Raw genomic sequence first — 27,752 nt, 5'->3', positions numbered from 1 at the left:
AAAAAAAAAAACAAACAAACAAAACAAAAATCCTAACTTTTTCTTAAAATGGGTTTGTTTTTACAATAGCAGAGCTGAGGGGGGAAAATAAAACTGGAGCGTGCTGGTAGGAGAAGAAGGAGTTCTACCCAAGCTGGCCTACAGTTTTTTTTATGTTTGCCAGTGTCTATCCTGTAAACGACAATGAATCAAAAAAAAAAAAAAAAAAAAAAAATTTAAAAATACTTCTGCTGTTCCTCAACAAATGAGAAAAAAAAAAAAAAAAAAAAACGATTAGAAAAAGTAGAGCACTGCTGACATTTTCACTGCAAAGCAAAATTGTTGTAGAGAAATCACTAGCATCACATCCGACCCACCAGCACTTTATTTCCAACAGCTTCATTAAAAGTAGCCAGTTCTTTTACACGTTTCAGAAACTTGAGTTCTTAGTAGTAGCTACAATTAAAAAGCAACCTTTGCTGTAAAGAAATGCAGGGGGCTACCATTGCCAAGTCTACCTGCCTGCCTAATAAAAGATTTCCCCTTACTTTCTCTCCTTGTCACAAGGACAGACCGTTATGAAAATGTCTGTGATGGAGACACACATCACATTTAATTAGTAGAGTGGGGAAGAGTTAAAACCTCCTTGTCAGTTTTTCTTTCTATATGTGCCCAGTTAGGGAGATGGGTCATTAGATAATAAAATGTACCATTTCATAGAATATACTGTATATACACACACACACACACACACACACACACAGTGCCTTGAAAAAGTATTCATACCCCTTGACATTTTCCACATTTTGTTATAACCTAACCCTGCTTTAAACTTCTCCACAAATTTATCCCTAAACTGTATGGTGTGTTCATTGGTCTTCATGCCGTTTGTCCACTAAGGTTCCCCAACAAACCTTAGAGGGCTCCACAGAACAGCTGTATTGATACAAAGATTAAATTACACACAGGTAAACTCTATTTACTAATTCTGGGACTCCTGAAGGCAATTGGTTCTACTAGATTTTAGTTAGGGGTATCAGAGTAAGACCCTTGCTCACATTGGAGCGATTTGTCATGTGAATTGACATGTCAAATCGCATGACAAGTCACAGCCTACTGCCAGCAATGGCACGGTTCCAATCGGTGCGACACCGACTTTTGCGGCGCCGCCCCGATTTACAAAAGTTGCTTCTGAACTGCTTTTGCCGATTTCAGTTGCAACTTCAATAGACATCTATGTATGAAGCTGCACAGATGTCTGTCTTTCAAGTAGCACCTGAAATCACACTGACCTGTTACTTTGAAATCACTACTTCAAGTGGGATTAGTGCAATTTCAATTTAGCATCAATGTGAACCAGGGCTAAAGGGGGCTGAATACAAATGCACACCACACGAAAACCACTTATTTTCCTTCCATGTCACAATTATGCTCCACTTTGTGTTGGTCTATCACATAAAAAAAAAATAAAAACCAACATTAAATTTTTGGTTGTAACATGACAACAACAAGTGGAAAAGTTTAAGGGGTATATATATATTATCTCTTTTTTTTTTTTTCCACACACACACACACACTATTTATAGAAATATATTAATATTATAGCCATTATTGTGTGAAATTATGCCTGTTGGGAGAAACTCTTCGCTTGCCATCATGGACATAGAACTTCTGACCCATTCCTGCCTTTTTATTAAGGTACACCCATCATGTGAGAAATATGAGGATTGCAGCTTTACAATCTTCCATTGTTCTCCTTCGGATAATGCTAGCTGGCTAGCCGAGTCTGACTTCAATGCTTTTGAGGAACAGACTCAGAACAACCAACCATACAGTAAAATGAGAAGTGTCAGAATTCCTCCTCCACACTTGACCTGGGTCAGTGAAGCCAAGTATCAGAATGTTAGCCAACATTCATAAAAGGAGGTCAGCAATGAAAGCTCACGTTATATTATTTTTTAAAGGTACTATATTAGCGCTGTCACGCAGCGCTTTACATATACATTGTACATTCACATCAGTCCCTACCCTCAAGGAGCTTACAATCTAAATGTCCCCAAATCACATTCATATACTAAGGCCAATTTAGACAGAAGCAAATTAACCTACCATTTAAATGGCACTCAAACTGAAGCCTGTTCTGCAATTTTTTCTAATAATGTTCAAGGTTTTGTAACATGAATGAAAAATGAACAGATTACCAAAATAATTATAGTGAACACTGTGTGCTAATTGGGAAATGAAAAGAAAAGCAAGAACTGCATGAGATAAGCGATTCATCTTACCGCTCTCCTAGGTAGTCTCCTATAGCCGTCTTATTCAGTCCTTCACCTTTGTACAAGAATTGGGCAATGCTCTCACAGGTATTTGTCAGTAGCTCGTTGTCAATCAGGAACTGGATACCCTGCAAGAGGTTGAAACAATATCAATTTTCTGGTTCACTGAATTCATCTAGAAAAGGTTGCAGGAAAATATCAAATATACCTTTTTGGGGTCCATGTTGAATTTCTTTCTTCCCATTGCAACTTGTTTATTCTTTTGCAAGTTTTTCCTGTTGAACAAAAAATAATAATTGGAACAGATGTTAGGAGTAACCTGATGCGATAAGGATAGTGAAGACAAAAAGATTAAAATAATGAGAAACAAGAAATAATGATAATACATCCTGCAGGAGCTCTAATGTGGATATCAGATTATCACCAATTTACAGATTTATGTATGGTTGACATGAAAGGCAGTAATTTGCTATTCTCTAAAGGTTTCTCTCTCTCATCAGAAACCATCAGAAGTAGAACTCTGGCCTCTCAATAAAAAAAAAAAAAAAAAAAAAAAAAAAAAAAGTGTGCCGCATCACTTAAGTGTAACTAAAAGGCAAGTGTAACTTCGCCCCCCCCCCCCCCATTTTGGATAGAGCAAGGGAGAGTTATAACACATGAGATTTTATTTTTCTGCCATCTGTGTCCCACTGGGGAGATTTCACTTCACTTCCTGCCCCATGGCCGAAATAGGAGGTGAAAGGAATCCCGGGGTGTCACCAGAACTAGTGTCACCGTTGGAAGATTGCCCCTCTAATACCGTTCTGATGTCAAACACAAAATTTGAGATTTTCCTTTACCTTCACTTTTGATAAGAACAGTAATCAGGACAAATAGGGAGGGGAAATCTCTGTAACAGGGATACAAACTGCAATAAAAAAATAAAACAGACCTGGGTTCTAATCCCTCTCTACTCTAACAAAAAGGCTTAAAATTTAATTAAAAGGCAAAACATTTAAGTAAAAAAAAAAGTACACCTGCAGTCCACACTTACAGTAGTCCCACAAATATCTGTTGATCGTGCCAGTTTACCTAATGCAGCTTCCTGTGATGGTTTGGCAACAATGCTGCACTGCTCCAGAATTCAGAGTACCTGTGGTCACTCATGATTGAGGTGCCTGGTTGCAATACAGTGGGAGGAGGTGGTGTTGCATGGGCCATGGTTATCTGCATTATCACGGCTGATTCACAAGTCTGTAGCTTGTCAATCGGCACCTACAACAGCACTGCTTATCTTGGTGAAACTCTCCCATTGTGAGCAGCTGTGTCTGGGAGGGTAAAAGGACGTTTGTTAATTTTAGGAGTCTTGCGCATGACATAACTGGTTTTGGTACTTGACTGTCAGGGGCATTTAGATGTACCTTAAAACTACTATACAATGTTTTTCAGTCATCGCAGAGGATTCTGAAGCACCCAGCAAAAAAAAAAAAAAAATTGATACTATATACATACAAACGTGGTTAGTGCTTATTTATTCAAACTCACCACAGTCCTAACCAATGAGCTAGTATGCTGTTCTTCTATCCAGGCAGCAGGCGGCAATTTAGTCACTTTTTCACATGTGATCAGTGTGAATTTCGTAGACTAACTTAATATAATTTTAGTTGACTAAAACAACTGAGATTACTAAAATATGACTAAAACAGCATTTTAGTCATAAGACTAAAATGGGACTAAAACAAAATGCCATTTTAGTAAAAAAAAGACTAAAACTAAAATTAAATTTGACATCAAAATTAACACTGGTCTGTAGTGCCTGTTCATACCTCAATACTATAAATAACATATTACATTTTTCACTCCAGCAGTATATAAAGAGTTTGACAATTGCAGAGAAATGCTTAAATAATGCATTACAATTTAACTCTACCCATTAGATTTTAGATGACCAAAATTAGTTTTGGTCAACCAATATCCTGGAGATTTAGTCGACTAAATACGAAATATGTAGCCAAAATTAACACCGCATGTGATGCAGTAGTACTTGTGCTGGAAGAAGCCCGTTTAACCAATGAGTCATCAAAGCAGTGACCCTTATCAGCTGGCCTGCAGGAGGTTCTTATCAGACATTGGGAGTCACTCTCAAAGCAATTTTTTACCATGCATTAAAAGGTTTAATAGTACAGAAATGGAGAATCTATCTATATAATCGAGAACGCAAGAGAGCCAAAGCGAACAGTGTTACCTAAACAAAAATACACTTAGGCTCCATGCACACTGAGATAAAGAGAAAATAAATAAATATAAAAAAAACAAAAACAAAAAAAACAAACACACAACATCTGTTCTCTTTCGAGTAAAAAAACAAAAAACTCTCATGTAGAGCAATTTTTGTACAAAGTTTAGAACAGTTTAGGAGAGTTTTAAGGGTTTTTTTCTGCCAGTAAGCTCCAATCAGGAATGCGAACCAGAAGGGTTTTTTTTTTTCCTCCCTCTAAACGCTGAGCTCAAAACATGCCTGTAATCGTCCTAATGTTCATGGACACATAGGATAACATGGAGTTGCTTCTACAGACAGAACACAAAACTCTTGTAGAAGCAATGTTTAAGCCAGTGTGCATGTGCATTTTTAATTTAAGGTGCAAAAAATAAAGCAATTTGGTTTGGCACATTTCTATATCAATGCAACATCTTGATCTTCCATGTTATAATTCATACCATTTTTAGCCTCCGTTCAAACTGGTGTGACGTGTCATGCGATTTGACAGTTACAAATTGCATGACAAGTCACACCCTATAGTAGACAATGGAACCGTTGAAATCCGTGCAACTCCGACCTTGCGGTGCCACACCGGATTTGACAAAAAGGTTCCTGCACCATTTTTCGCGATTTCAGGTGCAACTTGCATAGACATCTGTGCATGAAATGTCACAGATGTCAGCCAAGTAGCACCTGAAATCGCGCTGATTTACTACTTTGAAAACGTGCGACTTCATTTTAAAGTAGAATTAATGTGAACCAGGGCTAAAGATACACACATTTACCAATATTTCTGATGCAAAGGTGGAAAAAAAAAAAAAGAAGAAAGAAATAAAAAAAGGTTGCCAAATTCAAATTACTCTTTTTCCTCTTATCAGGTCTGGTTATATGTCTCAGATACTCGAATATGAAGATATAATTGCTAGATGGTCTTAAACAGTGAAAGGTCAGATGTGTGCTTTCACATACAACCTGAACATGTACATTTAGCGGTTATAAATACTCATTTGCATTATGCTGGGAGATGCGTTTTTGCAGAATCCTAGTCAACCAAGTCTAATGTGCAAGTTAGTGCACCAACAATGCAGCATGCAAAGCTTTTTTTCGTTAATGGCCTAATACTTTGCAAAATACTTGACTATGTGCCTATTGTAAATGGGACTTTAAAGCTAGCCTGTGCATTAATCCCCCATCAGCTTCTGTATTGACCTAGGACCTTCCCCCTGTCCCAGTGTGACAATACTGGGACAATCATAACATCAGGGTCACGTAAGAGGAAAGAAAATAAAAATCACATGCACGGGTATTCTCTTCACAGGCGAAAGAGCAAAGAACCGGTGAATAATTGCCACTGGTAGGAAAGGCATTAATGTAAACTGCATAGGCAAAGCAATGAATTGCTTTAAAGCTGAACTCCTGGGAAATTTCAAAAACTACCCTTGCAGTGTGGGTCACCCTTCACTGCAGGGGTTAAATGATAATTTTTGAGAAACATCAAAAACCTACCAGCATCAGCCAGCACTTCCCTGTCTGATGCTCTGGGTCGTGGGCAAACTTTTGACTTCCACGCTGGCAATGCAGGACTTTTGGTCTTGCATCATACATGACAATGACATGGCATGACCAATGGATAGAGTTGTGACCAACAGACAGTGAAAGACGGGCAGTATCATGGGACTGGTCACAAGGAGGAGGAGCCTGCGAGAGTGAGGGATAAGGACATTTCTTTTTACTAGTAACGTAGTCAAAAATTAGCATTTAATCCTTGCAGTGCAGGGGGAGATCCACCGTAAGGGGCATTTTTTTACATTTCCCCAGATCTCAGCTTGAAGCTATTCAGCTTTCTGGAAGCATATCTGTACAAAGTTAAAATGTGTCAATAGGGACTTTAGGTGCATTCCAAAAGCAAGTACACTGCACAAGCAAAAACGCTTACTTTTCCTCCAACGATCCCAAGTTTTCAATTTCATTTGTTACTTCTGCTATTTCTTCCTTAAGTCGCTGAAAAAAAAATAAAAAAAATAAAAATAAAAAATTGAATTTCTACATTTACAGAAAAACATAAATCAGGGACATTTTGCAATGGTCACAACAGACCTAGAATGGCACAGCCTTAACGTACTACCATTTGCCAATTAGCAACCTTAAAAGTATAACTAAATATAAAACACTTTGTTTTTGTAGTTTTGACTGGGGTGGAGAGGGATTAGAATGCTTCTGTTTTTATAGCTGTCTGTACCCCCATTAAGGAGGAGATTCACCCTCTCAATTTGTCCCACTTACCATCATTATTGAAAGAGAAAGCAAAAAAAATAAAAACAAACACCAAGTTTTGGGCTGTCCCCAGAAAAGTTTTACAGGGGAAATCTTCCAATGGGGACACTTATTCTGTTGACCTGGAATACCCCAATGGATTCCCCCAATTTGTAGGGATTTCCTCTCACTTTCTTTTTTGGCTGTTGCCTGGCTTAGCACTGGTGGACACGGCCTGCAGCTTCTTGTGCTGCCTAACAAAAACAGTCAGTGCTGCTACCCTGTACTCCTTTTTGAAGGAGGTTTAGTTCTTTACCGGTGCCCCGCTCAAAGCCTCTACAAGAAATCAGTATAAAAAAAACAAGATCAAAAGAGCCAGCAACTCGGAAGGTTAAAATCCAGTTCTTCTTTAATTGAAAGCAATGTAGGGGTAAAAAGACAAAAAAAAAAAAAAAAAAAAAAAAAACTAGCAGACTGTTTTTGTTTTTTACCCTTACAATCGCTTTCAATAAAGAAGAATTGGATTTTAACCTTTCAAGTTTCCTGTGCTGTTAACCGTTTTATCTTGTTATGATGACATTTGGTCAAGGTCTCCCTATTAGACCTAAAAATGCAGCTGACCATATGTTTTACCATTCCCCTTCTCATATGCTACCAGAACTACTGGCAAAACTTCCTGGCATGTTAACAGCATTGTTGAACTAGACAGCATGCCAGGAACCTAGACAAAAACAGCAGATAGTCAAGACCCCCTCTATCCGATGCATGGACATCAGAGTGTTCCTTCATCCACACCTCTCCACTGATAGGGACTAGGTGACATGGGACCTTTGAGGCTCAGCATGATTTGTAAAAAAATAAAAAATAAAATGCCTAAGCGCAGTCAACATTCTGGATGTCTTGAGTTGACTGAGAAGAACCTGGTGTGGAAATTCTTTGGTCCCAGTGTGGTACAGAGTGGTGGATTCCCACAAATGTATAAAGTGCTTACTGACCCATTTATCCATCTAAAGGGTCAAAAAATTCCTGGCGCATCTATTTCTAATATAGATATGTGGCAGTGTTTGCAGTTCCTTCATACTGGAGCAGACTCGATTAGCAGTGGTGCACACAGCAGAGAGCGCACTTGCATCCCATTTATGGACACATCTTTTGGGTAATATACTGGAATAACCTTTGATAAAACATCACATTTGGACTGGTTCACTTTAATGGCTTATTGGCAGGATTTATATATGTAATGTTTAAACGCTTTTTGGATATTGCAATTCTAAAAGCAGTTTATTGGCTTACATATTCTGTTGTCCCTAGTGCTACTCAAAGTTTTTCATTACACATTCACATTGGTGTGCACATAGAGTTAGGCCCATACTGAGCAGCTTGGCTGGGGAATTGGCCATTAATCATACGCCCGTGGCACTGGTAACACAATTTTTGTTGATGCTGTAGACTGAATACAGCACCATTTTAGTCATGTGTGGTTAGTGTTTGGCAAGAACAGAACAGTGTGCTGATGGCAATACCATAGAGGATATTCACCTGTATATCTTCCAGCAATTTTTGCTTGCGACGCTGTATGTTCTCCAGTTCATCTCGTTCTTGCGAGGTCAGGTCACCGGACACTAGAAGGAGATAATATTATGGTTATAGCAAATGAAATAATAATACATGTATCTTTTCAGTATGAGGCAAATCATGTCCTACAATAGAAAGAATAAATACCAAAAGCATGTTTTTTTTAAACTTAAGGGTAAGAAAGGCATTTTTTGCTCAAACTAATAAGGCATTTAACCACTTCAGGACCGCCGTATTGCCAATGTACGTCAACACAATGGCACAGGCAGGCACAATCACGTAAATGTACGTGAATGCCTTCTAGCGGGTGGGGGGTCCGATCGGACCCCCTCCCGCTAGATACGGCGGTCCCTTTCGGTGCCGGAGCGATCGGCGATGAGGGGATGGCCGTTGGTTTCCGCCCATCCCCTCTCGATCGCTCCTGGCCAGTGACGAACTTCCTCCCCTGTGAAAATGTAAACACAGGAGGAGGAAGTGATGTCACACTCCTCGTGGCGGTCTTTTTGAACCGGACAGCGAGGAGTGAAGACGTCCAAGTAAGTGCACCAACAGTCCACTGACACATAGGTACACACAGGCACACATTTCACCCCAGTCACCCCCCGATCGGCCCCCCGCCCCCCCCCCCCCCCCAGTCACAGTGTCACTAATGCAGTGTTCATTTATTTATTGATCACTACATTTAGTGTCAGTTGTGACTGTAAAAAGTGTCAGGGCAGCTAGTGTTAGGCCCCTTTAGGTCCAGGGTAGCCCCCTACCCCCCCCTAATAAAGGTTTAACCCCTTGATTGCCCTCCCAGTTAACCCTTTCACCCTCTTTTACCAGTGTCACTAAGCGATCGTTTTTCTGATCGCTGCAATAGTGTCACTGGTCACTAGGAAGCTAGTTTTTTTTTTAGGTTCAACGCCAGGTTTTTATACCGTTAGGTACCCCGATATATAACCTAATAAAGGTTTTAACCCTTTGATTGCCCCTAGAGTTAACCCTTTCACCAGCGATCGCTGCATAAGTGTCACTGGTGACGCTGGTTAGCCAGTTAGTTATTTAGTTATTTAGGTTCCCCGTCAGGTTTTTATAAAGCTTCAGGTACCCCCATATAAATACCCAATAAAGGTTTTAACCCCTGATTGCCCTTAGTTAACCCTTTCACCAGTGATCACCGTATAAGTGTTACGGGTGACGCTGGTTAGGTAGTTCGCTTTTTATAGCATCAGGGCACCCGCCATTTATTACCTAATAAAGGTTTAACCCCCTGATCACCCGGCGGGTGATATAAATTTGGTTTTAGGGTCAGAAAGGGTCTGCCTCGCCCCAGGCAGTGCTAGGTTAGTGCCAGCACCGCTAACACCCACGCGCAAAGCATACACCTCCCTTAGTGGTATAGTATCCGAACAGATCAATATCTGATCTGATCAGATCTATACTAGCGTGCCCAGCAATTTAGGGTTCTAAAAAAATGCATTGTTAGCAGGATCAATCCAGATACCTGCTAGCACCTGCGTTTTGCCCCTCTGCCCAGCCCAGCCCAGCCCACCCAAGTGCAGTATCGATCGATCACTGTCACTTACAAAACACAACACACATAACTGCAGCGTTCGCAGAGTCAGGCCTGATCCCTGCGATCGCTAACAGTTTTTTTTTTGTAGCGTTTTATACAGTCGCTGACAGGCTAGGTGCTTTTTTACCTGTGAGTCTCACTACTGTACCCCTAAATTTAGAGCCCAAAATGGCAAAGCGAAGGTACACTAGTGAAGAGGCCTACACGTTTCTGAGCATGACAGATAGTGAAGAGGAAGACACTGATCTGTCAGATTCAGGCTCAGAATACGAACCTGTAGAGGACAGCGCCTCCATGTCAGATAGCTCTGACGACGAAGAAGAGGTCCCTGCTATTGTCAGGCGTACCCGACCCCGATTTTCTGATGTTGTTGAGGTGCAGGAACCGCAAGTCCCTCGTATGGAGTATAGAGCCAGTACTAGCGCCGCTCATCCTTTTGGTGAACTGGCAAGCACCAGCGGCCTAGTACACCCTGGACGTACATGCAGCACTGCAGTAACACGTGGTGACGTGGCGAGTCCCATAAGTGCAGTTCAAGCTGGCGAGGTGGCAAGCACAAGTAGTGTCCCGCTGCCACCAAGAAGAAGACAAAGACAGGCCTGTCGTACCCATAGTGCCCTTCCTGCAGAATTCGCCTATCCCAATTGGGTGCCCACCACTTCTGCAGAACCCGTACTTCCCCCATTCACTGCCCAACCCGGTATTCAGGTGGATACAGATGATTTTACGCCACTCGATTTTTATTCTCTGTATCTCACGGAAGATCTCTATAGATCTATTGTGGACCAAACCAATTTATATGCTGGTCAACGCATCGCCGCTAATCCCCAGTTGCTGTCTCTTGCCAGAGATTGGAAACCAGTTACGGTTTCCGAATTTAAGACGTTTTTGGGCCTTTCCCTCAACATGGGCACACATAAATTTATGCGGATGCGGGCTTATTGGTCCACGCATCCGGCTGACCACATGCCCGTGTTCTCTAACTCCATGTCCAGGAAACGATACGAGCAGATCTTGCGGTTCTTGCACTTCAGTGACAATGAACTTTGTCGTCCACGTGGAGACCCTGAATACGATCGGCTCTACAAAATTCGGCGCCTCATAAACCACTTCAACCAACGTTTTGCAGACTTGTTTACTCCCCAAAAAGTTGTCTGCGTTGATGAGTCCCTGGTTAAGTTTACTAGTCGCTTGTCATTCAAACAGTACATTCCCAACAAGCGTACCAGATACGGGGTCAAGCTCTATAAGTGCTGTGACAGGGCCACAGGCTATGCATGGAGCTTTATGGTTTATGAGGGTAAAGATAGTTACGTAGAGCCGGAGAACTGCCCTGATTACATAGGAAGCGCTGGCAAGATAGTGTGGAAATTGGTGTCACCCTTATTCGGAAAGGGGTACCACTTGTACGTGGACAACTATTACACCAGCGTGCCACTGTTTAGTCATTTATTTGATAATCAGATTGGAGCATGTGGCACCGTGCGACCTAATCGCCGGGGCTTTCCCCAGCGGCTTGTAGATTCCCGTCTTAGGCTGGGGGAGAGAGCCTGCTATCGGTGTAATAATTTGCTCGCTATGAAGTGGAGGCATAATAAGAATGTTTTCGTTCTTACCTCCCTTCATGCAGACACGACGGTCCAAATTTCTACGGCGACTGGTATTGTGGAGAAACCCCTCTGTGTCCACGAATATAACAAAAATATGGGAGGGGTGGACCTCAATGACCAGATGTTGGCGCCGTATCTAACTTCCCGTAAGACCAGACGCTGGTACAAAAAAGTGTCTGCTTACTTATTTCAATTGGCTTTGCTGAATGCTTTTGTGCTATACAAAACTTCAGGCGGAACATTAACCTTTCTTTTCTTCCAAAGAGAGGTTGTCACAGAGCTTCTGTTTCCAGACGGTTCTGTACCTCACCATTCCCAACCAAATGCAGTAAGCCGGCTGCATGAGAGGCATTATTCTTATGTCCTCCCGAGTACCCCTACCCAACGAGCCCCCCAAAAAAGATGTCGTGTCTGTAGCAAGCGCGGATATAGGCGTGACACCCGTTCTTATTGTCCACGCTGTCCTGGCAATCCTGGTCTTTGTCAGGGTGAGTGTTTTGAACGCTACCATGAACTAGTGAAGTATTAGCGTAGGGTACAGCATTTCACAGGCTAGGCACACTTACACAGGGTCTCCCAAGATGCCATCGCATTTTGAGAGACCCGAACCGTTACAGTTACAGTTTACAGTTAAAAAAAAAAGTGTATAAAAAAAAAAAAAAGTAAAATAAAAAAACCAAAAAAAATATAAAATATAAAAACCAAAAATAGTTGTCGTTTTATTGTTCTCTCTCTCTCCTCTCAAATTTTTTATACTTTACTGTTTACTGTGTTATTGTTAACCATTTTTCATGTTTTCAGGTATGCCATTCAGCTGCAGCGTGGATTTATTTATCTTGACAGCAACAGCGTTTGCTCCCACGATACATAAAGCCGTGACTCCAGTGCTGTAGGCGGTGATTTCACCACCACAGTTAAAAAAAGAGCATATATGCCGAAGCATGGGGGCATAAGGGGTGGAGGAGTGATTTTGCTCCTAATGCCGCGTACATACGGTCAAAATTCCGACGGAGGGCTTGCCCGTGGAAAAGTTTGAACGTATGTACGCAGCATAACTTTTTTGCGGGAGGATGCCCCCATGCTTCGGCATATATATATTTTAGGCACAGGTTGTGTTAAAAAATGTTTTATTTTTTACAGTTTTTTTTGGCAATTGCTTTGCAGGTATGGTAAGGTTTTACTGGGATGTTACTTTGTTTTAACGTTAACCATAATTTGCTTAGCAGGTACGCCATTCAGCTGCAGCGCGGATTTATTTATCTTGACAGCAACAGCGTTTGCTCCCACGATACATAAAGCCGTGACTCCAGTGCTGTAGGCGGTGATTTCACCACCACAGTTAAAAAAAGAGCATATATGCCGAAGCATGGGGGCATAAGGGGTGGAGGAGCGATTTTGCTCCTAATGCCGCGTACATACGGTCAAAATTCCGACGGGGGCTTGCCCATGGAAAAGTTTGAACGTATGTACGCGGCATAACTTTTTTGCGGGAGGATGCCCCCATGCTTCGGCATATATAAATGGTGCATGTATGTCCATCATTAGAAGTGGGTGGATGAAGGGAGGTATCTAATGGTGGGCATACCCACCGATCAATCTCTTTTTTTTCGTTCAGACAACATGACTCTCAGTAAATAGCTTGGGGTGTCTACTTTCCAAAATGGGGTAATTTGGGGGGGTTTTGTGCTATTTTGGCATTTTATGGCCTTTGCACCCTTAGAAATCCTGAAGGTGGTGATTGGTTTTCGGGGTGCCGTACGCGACTAGACTCCCAAAAAGTCCCACACGTGGTATCCCCATACTCGGGAGAAGTAGCTGAATATATTTTGGGGTGCAATTCCACATATAACCATGGCATGTGTGAGCAATATATCATTAGGTGACAACTTTTTGTACATTTTTTTTTTTTTTTGTCATTATTCAATCCCTTGGGACAAAAAAAAAAAAAAATATTCAATAGTGTCAAGATGGCCCTCGGCAAATAGCTTGGGGTGTCTACTTTCCAAAATGGGGTCATTTGGGGGGGGGTTTGTGCCATCTTGGCATTTTATGGCCGTCAAAACTGTGATAGGTAGTGATAGGTAGTGAGGAGTAAAATAAAAAAAATTATGCCCTTAGAAATCCTGAAGGCGGTGCTTGGATTTCGGGGTCCCGTACGCGGCTATGCTCCCAAAAAGTCCCACACATGTGGTATCCCTGTACTCAGGAGAAGCAGCAGAATGTATTTTGGGGTGTCATTTCACATATGCCCATAGCATGTGTGAGCAATATATCATTTAGTGACAACTTTGTGCAAAAAAAAAAAAAAAGTTTGTAATATTCCCGCAACTTGTGGCAAAATATAAAATATTCCATGGACTCAACATGCCTCTCAGTAAATAGCTTGGGGTGTCTACTTTCCAAAATGGGGTCATTTTGGGGGGTTTTGTGCTATTTTGGCTTTTTATGGCCTTCGAAACTGTGATAGGTAGTGAGGGGTGAAATCAAAAATTTGCACCCTTAGAAATCCTGAAGGTGGTGATTGGTTTTCGGGATGCCGTGCGCGACTAGACTCCCAAAAAGTCCCACACATGTGGTATCCCCGTACTCGGGAGAAGTAGCGGAATATATTTTGGGGTGCAATTCCACATATAACCATGGCATGTGTGAGCAATATATCATTTAGTGACAACTTTTTGTACATTTTTTTTTTTTTTTTGTCATTATTCAATCCCTTAGGACAAAAAAAATAAATATTCAATGGGCTCAACATACCCATCAGCAGTTTCCTTGGGGTGTCTACTTTCCAAAATGGGGTCATTTGGGGGGGGTTTGTACTGTCCTGCCATTTTAGCACCTCAAGAAATGAGATAGGCAGTCATAAATTAAAAGCTGTGTAAATTCCAGAAAATGTACTCTAGTTTGTAGACGCTATAACTTTTGCGCAAACCAAAAAATATACGCTTATTGACATTTTTTTTACTAAAGACATGTGGCTGAATAAATTTTGCCCTCAATGTATGACTAAAATTTAGTTTATTCGATTTTTCTTATAACAAAAAGAAGAAAATATCATATTTTTTCAAAATTTTCGCTCTTTTTCCATTTATAATCTCAAAAAATAAAAATCGCAGAGGCAATCAAATACCATCAAAAGAAAGCTCTATTTGTGGGAAGAAAAGGACGCAAATTTCGTTTGGGTGCAATATTGCATGACCGCGCAATTACCAGTTAAAGCAGCGCAGTGCGAAATTGGAAAAAGACCTCTGGTCCTTAAGGTATTTATTGGTCCGGGGCTGAAGTGGTTAATTTATGCCAATTTGTTGTCCTCTGTTTTATGTGAAGCATTCATTTTAACAATATGGTTATTTGAAGTGCACACAATCTAGACTAATTGTCCATAAATGAATAGAAATGTGCCTGTAGTATAGTGTAATTTCTACTGCAGAAAAGTGATGAAAAGCTGTGCACTGTACAGAGGCCATAAATTAAGACCATATGCCACACTCTGCATTGTCAGGTCTCTTGCAGTCCCCAGGCTCTATGTGCTGTTCTGACTTGCATCATGTCATGATCATTCTTGAGGTTTCCATAGCTTTATATTGTCTACGTCTCAGTTTTCGTAACTGCAGTTTTCAGTTTCTTTTATACCTCTATATCCCCCTCCCCTTCTGGTTTGCACCTCTCTCTTTCTCTACACCCTAGAGCAGGGATCCTCAAACTACGGCCATCCAGCTGTTGCGGAACTACGCATCCCATGAGGCATTGTAAAACTCTGACATTCACAGACAGGACTAGGCATGATGGGAATTGTAGTTCCTGAACAACTGGAGGGCCATAGTTTGAAGACCCATGCCCTAGAAGTAGAAAGCAAGCCCCTGAGATCAGGTTCATTGGCATTTTGTGAATTCATCTCCTGGCTGAAAAAGTACCTGGTGGTTCAGCCACTATCTCCTAGAGGAGAGGTCACCATAATTTAGTCAAGGACCAAGCTTCTACAGTACCCCAATAAAGCTGGCCATAAATGGATCAACATTCAGCCAGTTCAACAGGAATGGAGGGGATTCCTCTATCTAGTTTTTTTTCCCCCCATTTAGCAAACAAAGAAAAGAAAAAGAAGAAAACATAATCTATGGCCAACTTTAGACAAATTTGTACATGGCCACTAATTCTCTTAATCTGGACAAACACGACTAAAATTTTGGCAGAATTTTTTCTGGCTTGCCTCCAAATTGAGCAGTGTATGCATCGCTGGCTATCAAAGACCATTAGCGCAAATAAAATAAATAAATAAAATTTATACCTGTATGGCAAGCTTTACTCAGTACCTTAGGCCTCAACCAAAAGTCTCTTTGCAAGCACATGGTCAACCGTTATAGGCAGCGGATAGTAGGATCACACATACCACTTACATCCCACCCCAGGCAGTAAGCCCCAGGAAGAAAATACTTTTTGGGAACAGCGAGTTCCCAAATTCGCTGCCAAATATTTATACATTCTGCTAGCCTGCACCACTGGCATTAAACCTCCTAGTGGTTGGACACAGAGACAAACCTTAATAACTCAGGCTATTGCAGTCTCTCACTATTGCCCTGAACAGGAACACTCCTTAACAGCAGACAGAAGCAAACAAACAAACAACCCTGAGCTTAGGGAGAACCTGAGGAAATCTAAACAGGCTTAGGCCAACTACAGCCTAGCATAGATACATTTAATATGCCCCTCCTGCTTAGGGCAAGGTGGTTACACCATTTGCTTTATGTGTACTTTCAGCAACTCCTTCCTTGCTCTCATTTCACAAATACCAACAGTAGTCACCAGATGTGAGCTCTTCACCTTCCATACTGTTCCATGTCCCCAGCCATTTTTACACACTTGCGCTAACGGAAAAGCTTTTGCTGGCCTTCATTAGGTAGCAATTTATGCTCCGAGTCTTGCTGATAGTTAGCTTTAAGAGATGCAAGGTCTTTTTAAGGCACTGCTCTAGCCCTTCCCAAACAGGCCAATGACTAGTAATAAGCATATGCGTTTATGTTTAAAGTTTGTAGCTGGCTGCAGGAAATCCTAAATCAAAGCTCCGATTTGCATAAAGCCCAACTCCAGTCCAAGAGCTTTTTATTTAAATTTTTATTTTTTTTCCAGCTCTTAGACCTATATCCAGCCTAAAAAGGAAGAGGGCCCATGAAGCACCAATGTTGTGATTTATCATTAGGAGTATTTTTGTGATGAATGGAGTTCAGCTTTAAAACCTAAAAGTTCTAATCCTTTCCCACTCTAAGGCTTCATGCGCACTGGACACACTGGTTTTTTTTCTGCCTCTAAAGGCCCCTGCATGTTAGCCTATATGTTAATGCACACATAGGCAGTAGAGGCATTTAGCGGCAGAAAGAAAAAATACTGCCAGCCCATCCAGGAGCAATGGCATTTTGACGTGCATTGCACGTGTTTACAAGCAGCAAGAATTTTTTTTTCTGATAAAACATCACTGCCAGGAGCAACGCCATGTATAAGAGCTGGGCAAATGCCCCGTGTGCATGAGGCCTTAAAGTTGAACAACTGTGTGTGAAGTTTGCCTTGAACAGCATCATTTATGAATACCGTATATACTCGAGTATAGGCCGACCCGAGTATAAGCCGAGGCCCCCAATTTACCCCCAAAAAACTGGGAAACCTATTGACTCGTGTATAAGCCGAGGGTGAGATATGCCTGTCCATCCCTGTGTGTGTCCGTCCATCCCTCTGTGTCCGTCCATCCCTCTGTGTCCGTCCATCCCTCTGTGTCCGTCCATCCCTGTGTGTGTGTCCATCCATCCATCCCTGTGTGTGTGTCCATCCATCCATCCCTGTGTGTGTGTGCGTCCATCCATCCATCCATCCCTGTGTGTGTGTGTGTGTCCATCCATCCATCCATCCCTGTGTGTGTGTGTGTGTGTGTGTGTGTGTGTGTGTGTGTGTGTGTGTGTGTGTGTGTGTGTGTGTGTCCGTGCAGCCTTGTGTGTCCAGCCTACCTGTGCCCCGAGCCTCCGTCCGGTCCCGTCCCGAGCCTCCGTGTCGTCCCGTCCCGAGCCTCCGTGTCGTCCCGTCCCGAACCTCCGTGTCGTCCCGTCCCGAACCTCCGTGTCGTCCCGTCCCGAGCCTCCGTGTCGTCCCGTCCCGAGCCTCCGTGTCGTCCCGTCCCGAGCCTCCGTGTCGTCCCGTCCCGAGCCTCCGTGTCGTCCCGTCCCGAGCCTCCGTGTCGTCCCGTCCCGAGCCTCCGTGTCGTCCCATGCCAGGATCGCCGCTCTTCGTCGGCGCCCTGGCGGCCATTCCCCTGTTCAAAAGCCGCGCCTCCGCCTCCGGCTGTGATAGGCGGAACACTCAATTTCCCAGCAGTCAGTGTTCCGCCTATCACGGACATCGGCTCATCCGAGGATGAGTCGATGTCCGTGATAGGCGGAACACTGACTGCTGGGAAATTGAGTGTTCCGCCTATCACAGGCGGAGGCGGAGGCGCGGCTTTTGAAAGGTAGAATGGCCGCTGTCTGTCTGCTCGACACGCTGTTCGGGCAGTCAGACAGCGGTGACTCGAGTATAAGCCGAGGGGGGCACTTTCAGCCTCAAAAAAGAGGCTGAAAATCTCGGCTTATACTCGAGTATATACGGTACCTGAACTTTCTCAGTCATCATGCATTCCATCCAGAAGCAACTAGTTTCTTTTCATAACATGCCCTAGTTATTGTACCAATTCTGTGATTTAGAGCTCTCCTACATCCCAGTATGCACCCCTTTTTAGTCTTTCATATAAAAAAAAAAAAAAAAAAAAAAAAAAACACAACAACAACAAAATGATTTACTATAAGAGTTACAGTAATCATTTGTCCAGATACAACTCTCACACCAAATAGTTTTTATTTTTCTCATAGAAAAAATTAAAAAAATAAAAGGGGGAAGGAGAAGAGTTGCCAGTAACAATCAGTCAGTCAAATAAGACATTTCATCTATACTGGTGTGGCTTGTCTGAACAGTAACCAGTTTTCTTTGCACAGGTAGCAGAGCAAAAAAACAAATTTTGCTAAAAATGCAAAGTAAAATAGTTTTAGCCTTCCTCTATGTATTAAAGTTTAAAATAGGTAAGGCCTTCGTGTCAGGTTTGATATGCATGTAAAGCCAAGAGTGCAGCTACTTTAGAAAAGAATACAATTGAAAGGGTTGGAAGAAAATCAACCCCACTGTTTCTGGAGGGATATTCTACTAAAATTATTACCATATGGAGACTAATAGCAGTTTGATTCTGAGTAATCAGAACAGTAATCACCTTCAACTGGCAAAGGGTTAGGAATTTGTTTGAACACATTAGATCAAAAATGCTTTATATTGTGACATTTAAAATGCATTGAAGCGAGTGCGTCTTCACCCACTGATATTTTTCAGTTTTAGATACGTTAGAGATGGGTGTGTGTGGAGGAGTTGGAAACTGCCAGCTTTTGATATTGTGGCTTAGGTACATATTTGAGCGTTTTCCCTCCCTTCCTTCTCCGGAGACAATGTTAATAAAACAGGAAGTGGGGGAAAATCTCTCCAACAGGAACAGGAACACTATTTATAATATATATATATATATATATATATATATATATATATATATATATATATATATATATATACATATACATATACACATATACATATACATACACACACACACACACACTGCAATGAGGCAGGCGTATACCCAGAGATATCAGAAATGACATTGTCAAAGGCAAGCCAAAGAGATGTCTCCCTTTAAAACATTTGATGCAAAAAGCTCCAGGATAATAAGGTTTGTCCTTGAGATGAAGGGGCCCCCTTGAATAGATTTGATCAGCATCATCAACAGGGGACAGCGAGTCACTCCAGATAATACAAACTAAGGTCTAAGTAGGGAGTCCGACATTAAAATCTCTTTAAAATGGTGGGAACATCAACCTTTTTTGGTAGTATGCTTGTTAAGGTGTATGACTGAAGTGTCAGCAGTGTGCACAGACCATTTATCAGAAAATCCCTTTCAAAAGGGAAAAAGTTCCTTTATATTGTTAAGCAGAAGCCATGATTCTATAGGTTGTTCCCAGTCTTCAAGAAGGAATTTTTCACATCGTGTGAATTGGGACGTTGGTTTGCAGCTGCAGCCATAAATATTTTTCTGATCCTCCAACTGCAGGGTAGAGACAACACCTTGTAAATCTGAGTCATATGAAACTGGCTTAAATACAACCTTTTCAGGTGTAAACGGGGAGGGCTCTGAATCAGAATTAATAACAGGGTCCTCCTGAGACATACTTAGAGAGAATGGCCCAACAGGGTGGAAATTATATTCTGTAATGGATGGTACTGCAGTGCGCTCATAGCACATTGTAAAAAAACAAAAAAAAGTGGATATATGGGAGGGCTCAGGCTCAAACTGCAGAGCTTTAGAAGACACCAATGAAGAGGACCCTATAGTGATAGGAGTCCCGGGATTTAGGTTATATATGTTGGATCTGTCTAGGATAGAGAACTCTTCATAAGAAATGGAAGAGTAGGGGTTGCAGCCATGCTTTTCAGTGGGACTGCCCTCTGTGTGTATTACATGATATTGCACCACATAGTTGAAAACCACAACTAGGTCCAAAGTGAGGCAAGGCCTTGCATACTTGCAAACCCAAGCAGAAGGTACCACAGAAGATCACTGAAGGCAGGCAGTGGAACAAGACCAAGATGGTTGAGCCACAAAATGTTTCATAAGCAGCAGCAAGATGCTTCCTTTAACTGGAATAGTGGAAACACCTGCGCAACACTTCACCTAGTGAATTATATCAGCGCTCAGGCTTAACCGTTACTAATGTAAGATGGTGATGGCATGAATATCAAAATGGCATCCAAGATTATCAGCTGTGAATTCTCTCAAATAGCTTCAGCCCAACCAGCCTTAGGCCCCTTTCACACATGTAGACCATTCAGGTCAGCCTGTCAGTTTCTAGGCGGACCTGAACAGACGCTCTATACAGTTCTATGGAGCGATGGATGTCAGTGGTGACATATCCGCTGATGCCTGATCCACTCCGCTAAATGCAGATGGATGAAAAACCTATTTCGCCTAGGTATCCTTTCACACGGGGCTGTCCGTTTTGACAGACTCTGCTTGCTCAATAGGGATCGCTCTGTTGATCCCCGCCAAGCTGGTGGATTACAGATCTGTATCTGCTCACTGTGCAGGGACGGACCTGTCAGAGCACTGCTCTATGGGGGAAATCGAATGAAAAATGGACCGCTTGTCCATTTTTCATTTGTTCCGCCAGACATATGGAAAATAGGGTTTCCATCCATCTGCATTTAGCAGATCAGATGTCAGCAGTGACATGTCCGCTGACATCTGTCACTCCATAGAGGTAAATGGAGTGTCCGTTCAGGTCCGCCTGAAAAACTGACAGGCGGACCTGAACGGTCAGCATGTGTGAAAGGGGCCTTACTCACTAAATGAGTCCTCAGAGACTAGGCCACATCAGAGGTTGTGCCATAGCTCTGGACCTGGAGGGCCATGACACAGTACGCAAAAGGTCTAGAAAGAGGACCACGAATCAAGTTCATGTGGGTGGAGCAGATGGTCCTACACAACAGCGGCTCTGAGGCACCTGCGCATGTCGGTGTACACTATAGTTGCACAGCAGTATGTAGCCAATGAGGGAAGTGTGCATATTACAATGGCTCTATGGTACTAAGAAACAGCATAGCAGAATAACAGTAAAATGTTTTACTATATAGTTTTATATCTTTATCAATGGTGTTTAAACACTAGACGGAATCTCTCCAACGGTTCCTCTGACTACAGTAAAAACTGACAGGAATTCTAATCCTACCCAAAAAATAAAATAAAATTTCAGTTTAAATTAGCTGCCACTACTGTACATAAAGATTATGCTTAGAGCATTTGTTTTCTTTTTAATCATTACTAGTATGGAATTTTCCATGTTGGTTTAGTTCTGGCTGTAGATACACTTGAAGTGAATATGATGCAAAGCAGTCAAAATGGGGGGGAAGTCAAAGCTAGCAGTTTCTGCAGAAAAAAAAAAAAAACACCCAACACACATCTGATATCATCACCATTTCTGAAATTTACTCTCACGCCATCCTGCTAAAGAGACAGAGACCAGACAAATTGGAAAAAAAAAAAAAAAAAAAAAAATTATATAGGTTTCTGTGATATTTACAAACTACAGAAAACCCTTTTGGCCATATTGCATAAAAGGTTTGGATTTAAAAATGTGCTCATTTATCATTAAAATATATTAAGGTTAAACAATTTAAATAGAAAAATCAACATTATATACAAAGCTCTATGCAGGGCACACTATGCAACATGCAAAATCGATTTGCCATTTATCATATTTGGACTGTGCCTTAAAAATAAAAATTTGTAGGCTCCCGTTTTTTTGTTTTTTTTTGCATCATGTCAGTTCTCCCATAAATCATCCTAACTTTCCTCCCAGCAATCTTCTTTACATTGCTCAATGAGTTGCAAATAAAAAAGAAATGCAAGTTATATTTTTTACATAATTGTGAAAGGGTTAAAATCTCTCTTAAAAGTGGAACTAAACCCTCCTATCGTTTACATAAAAGGAAGCTGCCATCTTAGCCTCTGTCTGATCTATGGTGGCCTTGGAGCTGCACATGTGATCAGTTATGACACCAGCCATTTGATAGCTTGAGTGCACAACTGTGGTTATTGCGTATTCACAGCTTACGTTGAATGTGACGCTTTAATGATTTATTTCATCAGCGTCTCCAAATGGGCAAGTTCTCTTTACTTTCTGACAATTGAATGGATGTTAGAACATGAAATGAGAAAAAAAATAATCCTCCCCCTACCACCACCACCAAGCAGACAGTTGTCAGGGTGAAAGGTTTGCCAGGTATCATGTAGACCTATAGGTTTAGATCTTTCCCATTCAGCACCATGTGCAAAACTAGAAAAATTCCATTGATCCCCACCATCCATATTAGACAACTTAGATGGAGGAATTATCCCTGCTGGCTACTGTATTTCAACAGCCACAGCATCCATGGCCGCCTTCGATATTATGGAGTCATTGTTCAGCTGTCAAGCTCCACGTAGCTTTTCACTTGACTTGTGGACCCAGATGGTGCTGTTAAGGCCACCCAGGACTTCAATTTTGGCCAACTGAATAGGAACTGGACGGTATTCAAGCCACGTATGGCCAGTTTAGGAATAAGCCCAATTTTTAGCTCTCTTTCTGCTATATGCATCCTAGCAAACCTGTGTTATGCCTACTGCATATACAGTACATGTTCACTTCAATACACATTTCCTACGATCCTTACAGCCAGACGAAAACAGCCCTGTGGTGCTTTTTGGTGCAATTCATTCTTTGCTGCAAAACCTTTTTTTATTTTTATTTTTTTATTTTTACAGCCTTCTACAAGAATTGTACTTGATGTACAAGCAGAAGCATAAATAATTTGTGAATGAAGGGTATGCATAATTAGGCAGCGGAAAGCCTTTAATGAGTAGCATTAGAAATCTTCAGCCTGCTGAATCCCAGGCTCTGTATTATGCGGTGTTGAGAACACCGAGTTACCAGCAATCCAAGGATTTTACATAACAGCGTGGCCTAGATTACTCAAGCAATACAGTGACAAACAAAAGCTTAGCTATAGGATTCATTTTAGTAGTGACCAGAACTAGAAGCCTCAGCAGTTTATCGTGAGAAAAAAATAAATACATTTCTGCGTAAATTAATTCTATGATTCCTTTCTATAAGTCCCTGCTCCCATTAGTGAGATAGGGGCAGGCAAGGGGAACTACTTAAATAATTGCCTGGACGTGACTATGTTAAATCAACTGACCTAATCTAATATGGTTGGGTATTAGGTTAACCAATCTAATATCTTCTGGACAAGAGCGGAAATCTATTACAATGAAGACATATTGACATCTATTCCCAGCGGAACTTACAATCTCATTTTCTTACTATTTTTATAAATAAACAAAAGCCAGAAGCCACTTAAAACACAAAAGTGCATTTACTGCTTCCTATTTAATATATCAGTCAAGCTTTGATAACCACTAGATATTTGTTTATTTTGATCATCATACTGCTAGAAATGTGGAAAATGTTAACAGAGGCTTATGAACTTGTCCTCTTCATCACTAAAACCCATTCGACTCTTCATATTTTAGTGAAGAGGGCATCCAGTACAGCTTTACATCAATAGACCTTTCACATTTTATCAGTTCTGTAATATATATATATATATATATATATATATATATATATATATATATATATATATATATATATATATATAAATAAATCATTTTTTTTTTTTTTTTTTTAGTACACACACACACACACACACACACACACACTTTGTTTATATCGAAATCATATATCATTGTGAGAAAATATATATATACACATTTTTTAAAACTGTACTAGTATCCATTTATTGTGAATTATAACTCAGAAAAAAAATTAAAAAAAAGTCTTGGTGTAGAGTACAACCCCCCCCCCCCTTAAAAAAATAAATAAATAAATAAATAAATAAATAAAAATATGTGTCACCAAAATGAAAAAAGGAAGGTGTTAGAATAACTTTTTTCTTTGCCTAATGTAACTAGAATATGGGTCATAATTTGCATGTTTTTCTAACACTTCCCTTTTTTAGTAGGTCACTATAGTGAAAAAGACTTTTCAATAGCTTTGCCGTAGGTTCGTCATCTTTCTCAAAAAGAAAATATTAGCCCAGATGAGTGCGACACTAAAATTGGGCATAGATGGGACAGTACAACTTGCTGATACATTAGGTCCCTGACTTGGCACTCCACAAACATCACCTCTGCTGTCCCGCTGGGTCCCTGACTTGGCATTTTTGATGATGCTTTCCCACTTCTTTACCGTCCCCGGTTGGCGAGAAGTCTGATCTGGTACTGGCCTCAGCTTTACTCACAGGGGTCTCCGGTAAGGAGGTGGATGGTCCCTGGATAGCGACAGCTTCCCCTCTACCTCCGACTACAACTGGTTCCCTGGCTGGCGGAACCGTTACTTCTGGTTGGACTACAACACTGCAGTCCTAACCCCGCACTACTTCCGGATAGGCCCTCAGCCTAGCAGCCAGATGTCCCCAGGATAGGCCTTAGGTTTCTGGCCTAGCAGCCCAGGGCAACACAACACAGGTCCACACAGACAGCCATCTAGGTGGCACAGAACCTGATCACCTGACTCCACCCAAATAAATAGGTTCTCGCAGCAGGCCAAGGGACCCAAGAAATACCCTGCCCATTGGCAGAGACACCCCATTCATTCCTAATTTGTCCTTGCAATACCCTTGTTATATCTATCTATTGTCCCCAGATACCCGGCCATCTAGTGACAGAAGAGAGAAGTGCAGCAATTCCAGAATTAGGGTGAAATCAATTGACCTAACAATTGGCCAAGGCAAATAAATTTAATAGCAACCCTGCCTAAACATCAGGGTGCTACATCAGCTTATATCCACATAAGGAAAGACATTGTCAGCATATCACCCCTTTGTTTTTGTGTGCTACAGAGCAATGAAAAATGACCCAACCTGCAACTGGGTGGATTAAAAAACACCATGATTTGATAGTTTGGAGCATGCCCAAGCTCATATCTAGGGGCAAACTATTCATGCAGATGTATGGAAGCACATTGGGAGCAGCTGTCCAAACTTACATAGCTTTTAAACAATTTAAAAGCCTTTATGTTCCCATCACTTTCAAGCCCAGAGATTAGAACTATCAAGAATATAGGAAAATAAAATTCCTCAGGGAGGGCACATACAGACATAAGAACCTGAGAAAGGTTCTAAACCTTCCCCAAACTAAAGAACAAGTTACACTTTAACATATGTAGGATGGCCTCAGTTTATGATGAGCAGAGCTGCCAAACACATGCAGAATTGCAGTGGACTTTTGGAATCCAATATTACAGAAGTGTACATGTTCCGAAAGGGTTGCTCAAGAACTCTGCTCTATGTGCCCCATTGCTCAGTTTACCACTGAGATTAAAAGAAGGCCATCACACAAGGAAGCTGGCATCTTCTCCAACAAGATCAAAATAAGTTCCTATTTGAATGGGGCCAAAAGCTACTCGGGACATAACCCATCAGTTTTAGTGGTCTATGGAGTCCATGCACAACTTCTTGCAGCAAACACTTGACTGGATAGGTGAGAAATCAGTGCAGTCCCATCGTAATCAACACCAATCATTTTCCAATGGTATCATCCCCTTATTTTTCCAAACATGATAATCAGCTCAAATTCAAGCAAAAAATAAATAAATAATATTATATTTATATATTTTAATTGTCCTGATGTTTCCAAGTACAGCAAAATAATGAAAAACCATCAGCTGTTGAGAGTGTTCAGGGTTGGCTATACAAGCTAGCCATTTTATTTTTTTAAACAGATCCCGTACCCATCTCCTTCAGTAAAAAAATAAAATAAGTGCATCTAGGATAATATGTAAATCTATTTCAAGCAATATGCCTGCAAAGTTGTCTCTTCTGGAGCACAGCAAGGTGGCTGGAGACCAATGCTGGGCACCACAATCTTGGCTATGACAGCAGTGGGCCCAACAGCAACCGAGCTGGCAATCCAGTGTAGCTTTGTTGTATTGGCACACATGTGTGGTGTCACATTCATCAGGTGTATTGCTAATGTAGTAAACACAGACACAAGGATGTCCCTTACTACTGCTGCCAGTTTTCTATTTTCATGGTCAGCAGCTGTATGTGCCTTTACGGCGCATTCACAGAATATAAAGAGGTTCATACCAATGACAGGGAAAGAAAGATGACAGCAGCAGAAAGGGACAGAATTCTGTCTGTAGTTGCATTTGCATGTTCCCAAAGCACACAGCAGAGATCGGCTCTTGTCGCTGACAGTGGAAGATAAAGCATGCAGCTGTAGGAAGGGCCAGGGTTATGCCTGTGCTCATACCTGCAAAACCTCCAGGACAGCAGATCTCACTGTTAATGATAATGACTGGCATCATGCCTTTGTTTAGAATGACAATGGTACCTCAGGATAAATTAGCAGTAACGTTTGGCTCAGCCTATACGTACATGCCCTGTGATTGTACAGTGACACACACTGCAGGGACATAGGTGGCAACCACAGAGACCAGAACAGGGAGGGATTTGACACTCCCAGAAGTGTCAGATCTCAAGAAAACTGATCACTTTAATGCTTCATTCACATCAGCACTGCTGCATTTAGCTTTTTTAAAAACACAGGAGAAGTTATCTGGGAAGCGTATACAACAAGGCAACATGCACATTAGGCGTCTAGCCCCCGAGTGTCCAATTAAAGCGTTTGTGCCCAGGAGACATGTGCAGTGTCCAGCCGCACTACTGGCAGCCTATCAAAGTCTATTAGCAAGCTGAAATCTGCTGGGGAATGCAATATTGAGCTACAAAGTGCTCAGCTATGAATGCAGGCCAAGGGTGCAGTCATACTTGTGAATGCACCCACAGACACATCACATGCGAGAACCCCTGCATTGGTACACAGTTAGCTGTGGGAGGCAGCCCCATTGGAAGCTCCCACAGCTGATCATGCCCACTCGCATGTAATCGCTCAGGCAGAATTCACATGAGGGCGATTGCCCTGGATGCAGGCAGTCTGAGTGTTTATATGGGAGTGGGCGTGTCTAGCGTGGGAGCCGTCAGCCTCCCATTGCTTTCAATAGGGCTGCCTCTTGGGGCTATTATTATAGCAGGACTCCCCACTGTGATCGTGCTGCGTCACAATTGCAAGTTTGAATGCACCCCAAGCGGACCTGCAGTCATTTTTTCAACTTTCCATCTATTAAATCCTCTGCCCTTGTTGTTTTAACTTTGGATAGGAAAACATTTTTTTTTTCCTGCCAATAAATACCTTACAGCCCATTCCCCTTTTCTAGTCTAGTAAAAAGCCTAGGCTTATGTCATGCACAGCGCTCTCTTACTCGCGTGAGAGTTTGCCAGGAAGGGGGGGGGGGGGGTGAGTCATAAGAGGGTCAATGAGAGCTGCAGTGTCTGTAAATCCAGGAAGTGAACAAGCACCATCTTCAGCTACCCACAGTTAAAATGGCTGCAGCCAGACTAAGTGGAGGGAGATTTCAGCAGCAAATTTGGCAAGTACAGAGTCGCGGTATAAATAAAATATGCAAAGTGGTTGGAGGGAAGCTTCAGAATGGCAAAGATGTTTTTATTACAAATTTTGTGAGCAGACAACAGTTCCTCTTTATGGACAAATATCA

At 41.7% G+C, this 27,752-nt stretch overlaps 1 protein-coding gene across 1 annotated transcript in view; it reads right to left on the bottom strand.

Annotated features, from left to right (window-relative positions):
* LOC143935606 (cytohesin-1) overlaps positions 1-27,752 on the bottom strand; it is a 75,734-nt gene that overhangs the window by 28,888 nt on the left and 19,094 nt on the right. The window contains exons 2-5 of the mRNA XM_077459594.1: positions 8,287-8,369; positions 6,431-6,495; positions 2,464-2,530; positions 2,265-2,383 (exon numbers count right to left, since the gene is read on the bottom strand). Coding sequence (XP_077315720.1) covers positions 2,265-2,383; positions 2,464-2,530; positions 6,431-6,495; positions 8,287-8,369 — 334 coding nt within the window. The remainder of the gene's footprint in view (positions 1-2,264; positions 2,384-2,463; positions 2,531-6,430; positions 6,496-8,286; positions 8,370-27,752) is intronic.

Source organism: Lithobates pipiens, unplaced genomic scaffold (genome assembly GCF_037356315.1).
Source record: "Lithobates pipiens isolate NorthernLeopardFrog02 unplaced genomic scaffold, aLitPip1_a1.2 Scaffold_28, whole genome shotgun sequence".
NCBI lineage: Eukaryota > Metazoa > Chordata > Amphibia > Anura > Ranidae > Lithobates > Lithobates pipiens.
This window is presented reverse-complemented; position numbering and strand designations above follow the sequence as displayed.